Genomic DNA, 14,844 nt, shown 5'->3' on the forward strand with positions numbered 1-14,844 from the left:
CCTGGGTGGCTCAGTCAGTTAAACATCTGACTCTTGGTTTAGGCTCAGATCATGATCTCATGGTTCGTGAAACTGAGCCCCGCATCGAGATCTGTACTGACTGAGCATGGAGCCTGCCTGAGATTCTTGCTCTCTCTCTTTATGTGCCGCCACCCCACTGTCTTCTTCTCTCAAAATAAATAAACTTCTCTGGTCTCTGTCTTCTCTCAAAATAAATAAACTTTTTAAAAAGAAAACAAAAATAAAAAAAATAAAACAGAGGAAAAGAGATTAGACCCAGGCTGAGAATACAAAAAATTCAGGTTCTAATAAATATTTACAATATTACTGCTGGAGCTATTAATCCCCTTTAATGTTAAAAGTCCATCTATGAGACCAAACAAATTTATTTTGCAAAATAAATGTGATAATATAGAAAATGCAGTTTAGAAATTCTAACAGAGGAACGAACAAACCTAAGCAGCATTTTTAACTGTTTATTTTTGGGGGCGCCTGGGTGGCTCCAGTCAGTTAGGTGTCTGACTTTGGCTCAGGTCATGATCTCACAGTTTAGTCAGTTTCAGCTCCAAGTTGGGTTCCGTGCTGACAGACTGGAGCCTGGAGTCTACTTAGGATTCTCGATCTCCCTCTCTCTCTCTCTGCCCTTCCTCTGCCCTTGCGCTCTCTCTCTCTCTCTCTCTCTCTCTCTAAGATAAAAAAATAAACATTTTTAGAAAATAAACTATTTCTTTTTAAAAAATTTTTTTAATGTTTATTTTTTGAAAGAGAGAGACAGACAGACAGAGAGAGCATGAATAGGTAAGGGGAAGAAAGAGATGGAGAATCTGAAGCCGGCTCCAGGCTCTGAGCTGTCAGCACAGAGCTGGATGCGGGTCTCGAATTCGCAAGCATTGAGATCGTGACCTGAGCCAAAGTCAGACACTTAACCAACTGAGCCACCCAGGCGCCCCTTAAACTATTTCAAAATTAAAAGCATCCTAAAATTTCATTTAATTTAAGCTATTCTAAAAATAGAAAGTCTTTTTTTGATGTTATTAATTTAATGGTTATATATTTTAAAATATAAAATATAAAACACGAGTAGAGTATTTCTCAATGTAAACACAAAGTATCTTTTACAAAGGAAAAGCATTTTTTAAACACACTAATTTTGAAACAACAGTTGAAAATGGTCTGCCAAAATGTTGAGCTTCTCTCTCCCTAGAAGAGCATTTTCCAAATTTGCAAGGTAGCCAGATACAACTGGAATAACACTCCTTACAATGTGAACAAAAGCCTGGATACTATCTACCTTCCCACACAGCCCTGTACGAGTCAGGTATCCAAGACTTATGCTCTATGAACATGTTTGCTGATTTTTTGTTTAATACCTAGACGAAAAACATGACCAGAAATAGTTTATCTTGTAGGGACTTCCCCTAAGCTAAGCAATCACCAGTGTAATTAAAAAAAGATGAAGGGGGGCGCCTGGGTGGCTCGGTCGGTTAAGCGTCCGACATCGGCTCAGGTCATGATCTCGCGGTCTGTGAGTTCGAGCCCCGCGTCAGGCTCTGTGCTGACTGCTCAGAGCCTGGAGCCTGTTTCAGATTCTGTGTCTCCCTCTCTCTCTGCCCCTCCCCTGTTCATGCTCTGCCTCTCTCTGTCTCAAAAATAAATAAAGGTTAAAAAAAAAAAAAAAGATGAAGGATCATATGAGCCACAATGAGAAAGGTAGAAATATGACCAACAATCACCAAATGCTTATCCTTAGTAAAAACAATTTAATGATGCCTTGAAGATTAATAAAGGTGCTAATTCTGGAACATCACAGAACATGACATAGGTTTCAAATAGAAGAACTATTACAATGAAGATGGAGAATAACATAGTAGAAACTAATATCTTCCACCAGCTGACATTTTCAGTGACTTTTGTAGTGAATAAACATCTTAATATACTTTCACCCACACATATCTTCTTTACAGTTAATATTTTTGCAATATGGTAAAAAGGACATTATTGACTGCTTTGTGCAACCCACTGAAACATCTCCTTCATTTCTTATAAAGAAATGAACTTTGAATGAAAGTTTTTCTTTACCTGCCATTTTTCATGAACCTCACCACCAAATAATTCAAGATAGGGGTGCGCTAATTATAAATAGCAGTGAGTCTTTGGCTTTTGGGGGTAGAAAATACTTTTCAGAATAAGAAAATTATGGACCTTTTCCTTCTAAAAGTATAGTTAACACAGGAAATTCAAAAATCAAATTTTAAAGTTCTAAAAATCCAAAGAATTGGTTCTACCTAATTTTAAGACTTAACTATAAAGCTATAGTCATCAAGATAGTGTGATATTGGCCAAAGAAAAGACATATAGGTCAATAAAACAGAGTTTAAAACTCACATATATGATCAATTGATTTCAATAAAGACGCTAAAGTAACTTGACAGAAAAAAGTTTCTTCAACAACTATGAAACAGGACATCCATATGAAAAAGAATGAACTTTAACCTCTACTTCACAACATACACAAAAATTAACTCCAAATGGATCACAGACCTATGATGTGTAACAGGTGAAACTGTAACATTTCTAGAACAAAAACATAGGAGAAAGTACCATGATCTTAAATTAGGCAAAAATTGACTAAATAGGGGTTCCTGGGTGGCTCAGTGAGTTAGGCATCAGACTTTGGCTCAGGTCATGATCTCACGGTTTGTGAATTCAAGCCCTGCACTAACGTTGCAGAGCCTGCTTGGGATTCTCTCTCTCTCCCTCTCCCCACTCGCATGTGTGTGCACGCACTCTCTCTCTCTCTCCAAATAAACAGATAAACTTTAAAAAAAAAGGATTTACTGAATAGGACACAAAAAGCAGAAATCATAAGAGAAAAGATGATAAATTGAACTTCATCAAAAATAAAACCTCTACTCTTCAAAAGACAATTAGGAAAATATAAAGAGAAGCCAGACTGGGAGGCATGTGCGAAACAGATATCTGACATAAAGGACTTGAATCCAGAATATAAATATAGCACTCTTACAACTCCACAAGAAGATAAATAACTAAATAGAAAGATTTAAATGGGAGACTTCACTAAATATGTGGATAGTAAATAAGCACATAAACAGATACCCAACAACATTAGTTATTAGGAAAATACAAATTAGAACCACAATGGGCAACTACTATATATCTATCAGAATGGCTAAAACTAAGAAGACTGACAATACCAAATGCTGGCAAGGATACAGAATAACTGGAATGCTCATTCACTGTGGGCAGCAATACAAAACGGTATGGCTAGTTTAGAAAATTTTGGCAGTTTCCTTTCTTTTGTTTTGTTTTGTTTTAATTCCAGTGTAGTTAACATACATTGTTGTTATTAGTTTCCAGTGTATAATATAGTGATTCAACAGTTCCATATATCACCCAGTGCTCACCAAAGTAAGTGTACTCTTAATCCCCTTCACCCATTTCACCCATCCCCCTACCTCCCTCCCTCCTGATAACCATTTTATCTGTAGTTACAAGTCTATTTTTTGGTCTCTTTTTTCCCCTCCTTTGTTCATTTGTTTTATTTCTTAAATGCCACATAAGAGTGAAATCATATGGTGTTTGTCTTTGACTTATTTCATTTAGCACTATACTGTCTAGATCCATACATCATTGCAAATGGCAAGCTTTCATTCTTTTTATGGCTGAATAATGTTCCATTTTACACACACACACACACACACACACACCACTTCTTTATCCATTCATCAGTGTATGGACACTTGGGCTGCTTCCATAATTTGGCTATTGTAAATAATGTTGCAATAAACACAGGGGTGTATATATCCCTTCAAATTAGTGTTTTTATATTCTTTGAGTAAATACCAGTAGTGTGATGACTGGATCGTAGGGTAGTTCTATTTTTAATTTTTTGAGAAACCTCTATACTGTTTTCCATCAGTGGCTGCACCAGTTTGCATTCCCACCAGCAGTGCACATCCTCACCAACACCTGGTTTTTCTTGAGTTTTTTATTTTAGCCATTCTGACAGGTGTGATATGATATCTGATTGGCTTCGATTTGCATTTCCCTGATGATGAGTGACATTGAGCATCTTTTCATGTGTCTGTTGGCCATCTGGATGTCTTCTTTGGAGATATGTCTGTTCATGTCCTCTGCCCATTTTTTAACTGAATTGGTAGTTTCTTATAAAGTTAAATGTATACTTACCATACAACCCATCAACCCTGCTTCTAGGTCCTTACTCAAGAAAAATGAAAACCCACGTCCACACAAAAACCTGAACCCAAATATTTATGGCAACCTTTACTGCAATTGCTGAAAACCAAAAACAACCCTACTACCCCATCAACTGGTAAATGCAGAAGTTGTGGCATATCCACACAATAGACTACTACTAAATAATAAGCAAAAACTAATTGCTGATACATACAACCTGGGTGAATCTCAGATGTATCAAACTAAATCATAGAAGCCAAATACATAAAACCACATACTTTATCATTTCATTTATATAACTTTCCGGGAAAGTATATAGCTTTCTGGGAAAATAAGACTAGAGACCAGACCAGTGTCTGCCAGGAACTGAGGGTCAGCGAAGGGGACTAAATACAGAGGAACTAGGGAACTTTTTGAGATGATGGAAACGTTCCTTATCTTGATTGTGGCAGTGGTTACATGACTATATACATTTGTCAAAACTCATCAAACTATATAGTTAAAATGGCACATTACAGTATAGTAAACTATATCCCAATAAACCCGACATTTTGTCAAAAAGCAATGATCAACTTCCTATAGACCTCTAACCCACACCTTCATTTCAGAACTTTTAATAGGATATAGTCAGTCTCCCCTAGACCAGTAATCTGAAAACTCTGGCCCATGAACTAAATCTGGGCTATCATCTATTTTAATACAGCCCACAAGAATAGTTTTACATTTTTAAATGTTGAAAAAACTTATAAGAATATTTCATGACACATGAAAATTATATGAAATTCAAATTCCATTGTCCGTAAGTTTTATTGGAACACAGGCTAATTCACTTACAGAGTCTATTAGCTGCTTTTGTGCTACAATGCCACTGTTGAATCTGTTGAGTTGTTTTGACTGAGACAGAGTAGTTAGGCCCACAGTGCATAAAATTTTACCATTTGACTCTTTACAAAAAATGTTTGCTGACCACTATCTTAGATACAAGTTGTTGAAATTTTCTACACAGATTATTACAATTGGGAAGATTTATGCCAGTACACATCTCTAAAATTTTCACAGCCATAAAAGCCTCTTTTTCAAGGAAACCAACATGCAAAGCAGATAACTGAAGAGCTTCAAGAGTTAAAGTGTAGAACTAAACAGAGCCTTTTCGTAACTGCTGAAGTTATACCACCCTTCAAAATGCCTGTTACAACCAATTTGTTATCAATCTAGTAAACTGATTTATGCATAGCATAAAAAAAGAGAACTGAGGGACGCCTGGGTGGCTTGACTGGATAAGCATCCGACTTCAGCTCAGGTCATCATCTGGTGGTTCCTGGGTTCAAGCCCTGTGTCAGGCTCTGTGCTGACAGCTCAGAGCCTGGATCCTACTTCGGATTCTGTGTGTGTGTGTGTGTGTGTGTGTGTGTGTGTGTGTGTCTCTCTCTCTCTGCCCCTCTCTCACCTGTACTCTGTCCCTCTCTTTCAAAAATAAACATTAAAAACAATTTTAAAAAAAGGAGAACTGAAAAGTACAGAAAAACAGAGTGCATCATATCTAATAAGGTTCCATTCACTATTTCTTTCATGAAGTATTTGAGTACTTATGTGCCACATATTGTTGCAAAACACAAAGATTAAAAAAAAAACTGTACAAAACAGGGATACCTAGGTGGCTCAGTCAGTTAAGCATCTTGATTTCAGCTCAGGTCATGATCTCAGGGTTGTAAGATCAAGCCTCATGTTGGGCTCCACACTGGGCATGGATCCTGCTTGAAATTCTCTCTCTCTCCCTCTCTCTGCCCCTCCCCCACACATTCTTTCTCTTTAAAAAAAAAAAAAGTTTAAAAAATGTACAAAACAGACAAAAACTGTTTCTCTCCTATGTATGTATTAGGGTAACTGAAAACTTGAATTTCTTACAGTGGTAGTTTTTTAAAAATTGTCTAGTGCTCTACAGTAATTTAAAAACTACCATCCTATGGTATATTTTTCCCAAAAGTGCTGTCAGTAACTGCAGCTATATTACAAGAATGAAAATGATGTTTCATTTGATGTTACAGAGCTTCCCAAAGACATAAAGTTAATTGAGTTCAGAGTAATTTTTATACTCTGTATCAAGTACATTCCCAGGACCCCGAAAGGAATGTTAAGTTATTGGGCATCAATTTCCCTCCATATGCATAGTCTTGATGGAAGAAACAAGACTAATAGTTTTTTAAGCCCAAGAGAAAACATGGAAACCAAAATAATCTCAGAGGGTAGAGGGTAGAAAAAAAATAATTGCTTAATGTTAGGGTGTAGGCTGTATTAAGAGTTTCTTCTACCACGCTAATTATGTATGATAGTAAATTAGGTTGGTAGCCAAAAGAAACTAAAAAATAAAAACTACCTCCCAGAACACATCAATGCCTCCAGCAAATATTTAACGAAGGAACGATACAAATGAGACTACCTTTTTGGTTCTTTTATTATCTGTAACATTATGTCTACAAAAGCAGTAGACATAATTGAGAAGTCAGTTCTCTAACTATTGCTGATCCTAACCTCACAGAATAACCAATGTGGAACAGACGAAGGGAATGAGTAAAGGACTTAATTCAACTTCTGAGGAAGATGAAATCCAGTAAGAGCTACTGACAATAAAAGCTTATTTTTTAAAAAATTTAATGTTTATTTTATTCATTTCTGAGACAGAGAGCATGAGCGGGGGAGGGGCAGAGAGACAGGGAGACACAGAATCTGAAGCAGGCCCCAGGCTCTGAGCTGTCAGCACAGAGCCTAATGCAGGGCCTGAACTCACGAACCGTGAGATCATGACCTGAGCCGAAGTCGGTGGCTCAACCGACTGAGCCACCCAGGCGCGCCAATAAAAGCTTATTTTAATGACAATTTAAGGCAGAAATATAGGAAGCATAGCAACATACTGCATTTCCTAGAACAAGGGAATTGTGACACAAAATGTTCACACTAAGAACTCAGCTAAATTAATACCAAGATGTCAAAGGAAATATGCACTTTTCAATTCTAAAGGAGAATACAATTTTATGATTGGGAGAAAAGGAAAAAGGAAGAATTCTAAGCAGGTGCCACATTTAACAAAGTAAGCATCAGGTCACAGAAAAGCCTAAAAAAAACAATATAGCCTGCTCCTTCCCTCTCTCCCCCACCACTCAGAGAAAATAGGTTTCCAGGTGTTAGATCAGCTTCCTATTCATCCTTATCAGGAAAGCAAAGGACAGGGAATTGAAAAAAAGTCAAACCTCTCTCTAGCTTGTTATCCTAATATAATTCTTCTGGCCTATTATCCAAACAAGATTAAATCAAGTTTGCTTCGAGTTTACTACATTCAAAGATTCAAGCATCCAGAACCAACATTCCTTTCTTATCGGTTTACTGACAAATGATTCCTTTAACAGCCAGCATATATAAGTGACTGATTATCAGATAGTTTTCTAAATAAAAGTAGATGCCTAAAGGAGGGAAGGAGAGAAAGAGTACAGAAAGGGACCAGTAAAAATATTAAAGACAAAAACAGCTATCTTATAGTTATGCCTAACAGGCATGTTTTGACCACCTTCAAAAATACCTAGACAAGTATTAGCAGCAATACCAGAACTATACAAGCACGCTAAGTACCCTAATGGGACTATCTCTGGTTTTTCATGGTTTATAAGTATGTGTTTTAATACAGTGAACCACATTATAAAGATTCCATCCCAGAATACTGCTTAGTCAATGCATTATTATAATTACATAGCTTAACTAAGGCAGGCAATAAGAAATCATGAAAACAATATAATTTTAATTGTAATGAATTATAAGAAGCTCCTTCTACAGAAACACTACAGAAGAACTGTTAACAAATATCATACCCTAATATAACACGTTTTTCAAATAAATGTATTCATTATACTATTTAGTCACAATATCCCAATATTATACCATATAGTCATAGAAAGAAACATCAGGGGAATATAAATGGTCAGAAATAAAGGTTTAATACCACAAGTATAAGCACATTCATTTCATAAATATTTAATAAGATCCTGTTATTTCTAGAATATTCTACTTTGAGGTCTACAAATACAAATACAGGACAAAAAAATTTGTTCACTTCCCAACATACATCAAAAACTAAAATCCACATTCTGTGTTCAAGATGTTTGATAACAAGTAGTAAAAAAAATCTTTAATATCCAAAAAAAATTATTATTTTTTTTAAAAAAATCACAGTATTACCTAATGAAATGTAAAACATTTTGCTACATTAAGTTTAAAATATTAAAACCACATATACTATATCATACAAGCATTAAAAAAGTTCTGGATATACACCAAAATGTTTATACTTTTATATCCTAGTGACATAATTAGATTTTTTTTTTTTTTTTTACTTACAGCTTTGTAATTTTTCAATAATGAATGTGTTTTCCCTCTGTAGTCAGAAATTTTTTAATGCACCTGAAAGCTGAAATTTCCCTCTAAGAAACTTAAAAAAAAAAAAAAAAAACCCTCTATTTTAATGTCAGGCAAGGGAATTCTTTAGAATGTGTCATTTTACACAAGCACAACTTTTCATTTCTTTCCATGCACTTGGCAAGTCTACCTCTTTAAGTGCACATAAGGAAGACAGTTCAATTAAAAGACCACACACAGTACCTTTCAGTTTTCGCTGAATTAACAATACCAACTTCAAATTTTAAAGTATTTCTTAGAGGAATTTATTCTGCCATCCATAACATTGATATCTATACTCAAAAGAGATTCACTTTTAATCATTTATTCTCCATTCAAATACCTTTTATATCAGCTCTTGTAAGAAATTATAGAGATAAAACTATTCATCAATAAACATTAAAACCTGAGTGGAGGACGCAGCACACAACACTTCTAACTAATTAAATTTAGTTACGAGAGTTAGAGGAGTATCCTCGTAGTTTTAGGAGATACCAATACGTTTTCTAATTATTGGCGACTTAAACTTAAATTCATTAGCCTAGTGATTCTCAATCATTAACACATGAGAACGGCACAGGAAGTGTGCCAAATACAGAAACTTATGGCGCTAGCTCTCACCTACAGAATCAGAATCTTCAGAGGGTAGAGCTCAAACAATCCGGCCCTTTCCAATTAGATGGCGGAGATTATACATAACAAAAGACTTCTCTATATCATTGCAAACTGTTCTACTAAGTCTTAAAGTTCTCAGTATAAACAATGTTATGGTCAGAGAATTACAATTTCATGACCCATACCCAATAATTTGTCCATTCTTCCATTCTGTAATAGTCTTCAAAGTTAGAATTCAACAAAACCACACATACACTACAGAGTAAAGGGAGCCTGGAGGCACCTGTGCCTGGTAAGACAAAGGCATATCCGATTCATGGAAAAAAATAGACAGCAGATGTGACCCCTAGTATTTATCCATTAAAAACAATGTATCCTAAAAATAAATTTCCATGTCAACGGAACAAAGCTGTTTATAAATAAGAAGGAATGTGGAGGTGCAGGGAAGACAAGAGGAAGCTTCAGAGAGTTAAGAACCAAAAGTCAGGAAACAAGGCCGAATGAATGGTTAACTGGGGACAAGGAAATCAGAATAAACTAGGAAATGGAAGAAGGAAAAGAGCTATCCTTAGAATACAAGAAGTTGGTGAAAATGAACAGATGTTAGAGGAAACTGATCTGAGCAAAAATGCAAAGTAAAAATTAAGTGGAAAAAGGTGCAATTTAATGAAGAAGAAAACATACGAGAACTTTAGACCAGATGATGGCATAGAACACATCATGGGCATAGATGGAGGTGGTATAGGAGACTGAGAAACAATTATAATTGTGAACAAACTAATACTAGAGCAAGCATATGGGGTGAATTTCCAAAGTAAAGATGATGAAGCAGGAAAGAAGCATTGCATACATAGAAGAAAGAGTGAGACATTATGAGAATTGGGAAACAAAATGTAAACAGTACGGAAGGAAAGAGAACTTTGAGCAAAGTCAACAGAATTAAATCACATAATCTAATCAATAACTACAAAGCACAGTTATTATACTAATATCTTATTATCTGCAAAGTATAATAAAGTGTATTACTCTATATAATACAACACCAGATAGTAAATGGAGTAAGTTTTCCTTAAAAACCAAATGTAAATAATTTGACAAGGTGATAACAGGCTCAATAATGCAAAAAACAGGCTGAGAGAAGCAGAAGCCAAGCAGGAAAAAAGGAAAGGAAAAAACTGGGACAAAAAGGAGGACAACAGAAAGAAATCAATCAAATCTATTTAAAAACGGGTAGGAAAAAATAAAGAGGTATGAACGCACAATGGAAGACTAGCCAAAAAGTGCCAGTAGTTCAAGTGAAACCTGATGGAATCCTGACAGCTTCAGGATTCAGAAGGGAAGGAGCTCCAAAGCGTCCAAACGGATTTATGAAGATAATAGATAACAATGCTAGGGAGCAGGAGAATGATCCAGAGGGCCTAAAGAGAACTAGGGTAAGAGAAGTGCAAAAATGGTCTTAAGTAGATACTGAGGCTACAAGGCTGGCAGGTCCGACAACCGGCAAAAGAGCGGAGCGGCCGATGGGAATGGGATGGGGGGGGTGGAAGGGTTACCACTCAGCGACAGAGCACAGGCAAACCTAAGAACCGGGGCCCTGACGCCGGGATGGAGAGGAGAGCGGAAACAGTGGGATTTAAGATTGAAAAAAGTAAAAATTAAATCAAAACCATCTGCTGGGTAAAACAGGTGAAAAGAAATCCCCAAACAAGTAGAAAAGTGGAGGGGAGGGCAGAGGCCTGAAAAGGGAGACATCAGGGAGAGTGGAAGGGAACGATGCGCCCCATCACCACCACCACCCCCCCCCCGACCGTGTAGTAATTACAATGGTAACTCAGGCTGGGGTCCCGGCCCCGGCTACTAACCTACATCTATCCACCTGGATGCCGCCCCCCTTCGCCGCCCCCCCACCCCAAAATAACGAAAACATCGAAGAGATGAGAGCCTGGCTACCTTCAGCCAGCCGTGACCTTCTCGGACCAACCCTGAGTCTCGCCCCCTACTGATAGCCTCCCGCTCAGCCAATGCCGCCTGAATCCCCCAGACTGGGGTGCGAGCCAGGGAACCCCCCCCCGGGCCACTGTGTGTGTTTACGTAGCGAGGAGCTGCATGACGGAGAGGGACACGGCGGGGATGCCCATCTCCCACCCCGCAGAACCCAAAGGAGAAGGTGGCTCAGGGCACCAGAGCCCCCACCGTCACCTCTTTCCCCCCAAAAACACCAGCCAGCCGAGCCCAGAGACCTGAGGGGTGTAGGGTGCGCCGGCACTCACCTCCTCGGGAATGGCAGGGTCCGCAGCCGAAGAGGCCGCGGCGCCGGCTTCGGGCTCCATGTCCCCGTTGAACAGAGCCTGGCCCTGCTCCGCGCCACCGCCGCCGCCGCCGCCGCTCAGCGCCGCCATCTTATAACCGAGAGCCGGGGCCCGAGCGACCGCTGCTGGGCGGGGAGGGGGAAGAGAGGCGGAGGGCGGGGGGAGGCGGAGGCGGAGGGCGGGGGGCGGCGGGGAGGGACGGCCCGGGCGGCGCCGGCGGCGGGAGGGCCCCTGGGCCACCTCAGGAACCGGCCCGCGGCCCCCGGCGCAGCCGAGCCTGAGGGGATTGGGGGAAGGATGCTAGGCGGGGGGCGGGGGAAGGGGGCGGAGACGACTAGAAGTCGCCGCGGCAACGGCGTCACCCGCGTCACCCGCGTGTCACGGCCGTGACGTCACCGGGGTGCGTGACGTAATCCTAGGAGCGCCCTCGCGCAGTCTTCTGGGGAGGGTTCTTTCCTTTCGTGCCCACCCTCGCGCGTGCACGTTTCCTCCGCTCTGCCGTTTCCATGGCTCCGATTTCCTACTTCGTTCTCTTCCCTGTGCTAAACCTGTGCCGTAATGTGGGATTTACTAGAAGAGCATGGGTGGTGTTCGAGAAGTTGAAATCCTAGAGGGAGAAAGATGGGGAAGCCCATACTGCTTGTGTTTTTTCCATTACAGCGAGTGTCTCTGTCGTTAAAATAAGACTTGAAACCTCAAGGGGGAAACATCTGAGCGAATTTGATAGAAATATATTTAGGAACAGCTAAATTATCAGAATGATTTTTGTATCCGTTTCATTAAAGGATCTGGCCTGCTAAAGTAGGTCTAAATGGAAGTCTAAAAGCTTTTCCCCATTATTGAGGAATAAAACGTTTTCTTTAAGTGTGTTTTTCGTTTTGCAGATTCATTCAGCAAATGTAAGTGGAAAACTTGTCGTGTGCAAGGGCCTGCACAAGGCACAGCATTCCAGTCATCTGAAGCATCAAAACTTAAATGATTTTTATTTTCAAGAAAATCAATGAAAACATTTTAAATGCTTCGTGCCTTTCGTGAATAGAATATTCTAAGACATTATCTGTAAAAAGTATGCATGAAAATAAGAGTTAAATTCCCTTTGTGAGGCCCAATTACAGAATGAAATTAAAGACACCCAATCCGTTACTAAAAGTACATTTATTTTAAAGGAAAGGGAATATGTCCGGGGGGGGGGGGGGCGGGGCGGGGGGGGGGGGTGCGGAATAAAGAATGGAGAAATAGGAGTGAGAAACACAGTGGAAGATACTGTGGCCCTACTGATGCTGTACAGTTTTAATCACCAAAGTAACCAAACCATCAAGTTATGAGAAGCATTGAGTGAACTACATTTCTTTACTTCCCATGAGGAGGAAATTCACCAGTGACCTCCTTATAGTATTCACCATGATTAAAGAGATGGAAAGCTGTCCTACTGACTTGTGAAGCTGAATGTCTGCATACCGATAGAGTCACTATGAGCCCAGGAACTGATCCTTAGTCTAAAGGTAAGGCGTTGTGTGTGAGGCTGCTTGATTAATCAGAATACTAACATTCCTTTACAATGAAAAATGCAAAATGCAGCCTATCAAGTGAGTGTGGTAGGTTTGTTAGCTTCCTTGTGCTTTCCCTTCCAAGTGGAAAAGTCTGCTTGAGGAACTAAATTTAAATCAAAAGTGGCTTGGCAAAAGTAGAGTAAATGAAGACTGTCCTAAGAGATTATGTCATCAAGCTATACTAGTCTGAAGTGCCCTTCTTTACTCTAAGGACATACTCCTAAACAGACTAAAATTGCACCATTAGCCAGTCATGGCACTTTTTACCCTTAGTTTTATCAAAAACACAACTTGCAGCATTTTTTATTCTTTAACAGTGCTATTTCATTTTCTAATCAGACCCTTAAAAAAATATATCATTATAACACTTCCTCATAACATTCAAAGTTCTAAGATTTGTTTTCATTGGTTCTATTTTAAATTATAGCCTTCTTTATCAGCAACAACCTGTAGATCATCTCTTACATAGTTATTTCTTCACAGGATGATTGATCTCATCCATTTAATATTGATTCTTGTTAGCCTCTATTCACTCAACATTTTCTGACTTTGTCTTTAAATCTGGATATATCTTATTTGATTTCCCTAGGCCATTCTAAAGCCCCACAGGATCCAGATGGGAGAATATAGAGGAAGCATAAACTTTGTAGAGTACAAAGATCAGTATCAGCATGCCATATCTTAACTATATATAATCTCAAAGAAGGTAAGCTCACTCGAACCCCTATTGTTATTTTAATGTGTAAAATGATGGTGGTAATAATGCCAACCCAACCCGCCTAACTATATCATTGTGAGGATCAAACATAGTTTTGCCCTTAACAAAATGTAAAGTTACCTCCTCAGTCATAATGCAGACAAGGCACAGCAGAGATGGCTTGCCTCTGTCCCATGATATCTGGGACCCTCAGGTGGGAAGACTCAATACCTAGAAGTGTCTCAATGGGTGGGGACTGGAATAATCTGGAGGCATGTTTCCTCATATACCTGGTGATTGAAGCTGGTACCTCAGCTGGGGGCAATCAGCCAGAATACCCAAACATACTTTCCTCATGTGGCGTGAGCTTCCTCGTAGCATGGCTGTTTCAGGGTAGTCAGCTTTCTTACAAGGTGGCTGGGGGCTCCAAATGCTAGGCTTCCTATAAGCAAGGTGAAACCTGTATTGTATTTTATGACCTAGCCTCCGGAGTCACCCAGTGTCACTTCTGTTGAATTTTTATTTTATTTTATTTTATTTTATTTTATTTTATTTTTATTTTATTTTGTTCTACTGCATTTTATTGGATATAGGTAAGTCATTAAGTCTAGCCCAAATTCAAGGAAAGGGAAGGGAAGGAAAACTTCAGTGGAAGAAGTGTCAAAGAATTTACAGTTACTTAATTTACAGACAAGTTGTGTTTAGAATAATGAGCTATAGGGGCACCTGGGTGGCTCAGTGGGTTAAGCGTCCGACTTTGGCAGGTCACGATCTCCCGGTTTGTGGGTTCGAGCCCCGCATTGGGCTCTGCGCTGACAGCTTAGAGCCTGGAGCCTGCTTCAAATTCTGTGTCCCTCTCTTGTTCTGCCCTTCCCCCGCTCATGTCCTGTCTCTCTCTCTCTCAAGAATAAATAAACATTAAGAGAAAAAAATTTAGAATACTGAGCCAGCTTTTCTAGAAATGGTTACTTACCTTCACCTTCTGCCCAGGGGACTCTATACTCGAATCCTCCCC

The 14,844-nt window shown here is 39.2% G+C and overlaps 1 protein-coding gene across 5 annotated transcripts in view; it reads right to left on the reverse strand.

The window, feature by feature from the left end:
• BRAF (B-Raf proto-oncogene, serine/threonine kinase) overlaps positions 1-11,744 on the reverse strand; it is a 166,794-nt gene extending 155,050 nt beyond the window's left edge. For 2 of the 5 annotated variants that reach the window (XM_042973734.1, XM_042973743.1), the window contains exon 1: positions 11,544-11,744. In XM_042973734.1, coding sequence (XP_042829668.1) covers positions 11,544-11,672 — 129 coding nt within the window. In that variant the 5' untranslated portion in view covers positions 11,673-11,744. The remainder of the gene's footprint in view (positions 1-11,543) is intronic. The other 3 variants (XM_042973713.1, XM_042973720.1, XM_042973724.1) reach the window with 2 other exon arrangements.
• Between the last annotated feature and the right edge of the window lie 3,100 nt (positions 11,745-14,844).

This window comes from Panthera tigris, chromosome A2 (assembly GCF_018350195.1).
Source record: "Panthera tigris isolate Pti1 chromosome A2, P.tigris_Pti1_mat1.1, whole genome shotgun sequence".
NCBI lineage: Eukaryota > Metazoa > Chordata > Mammalia > Carnivora > Felidae > Panthera > Panthera tigris.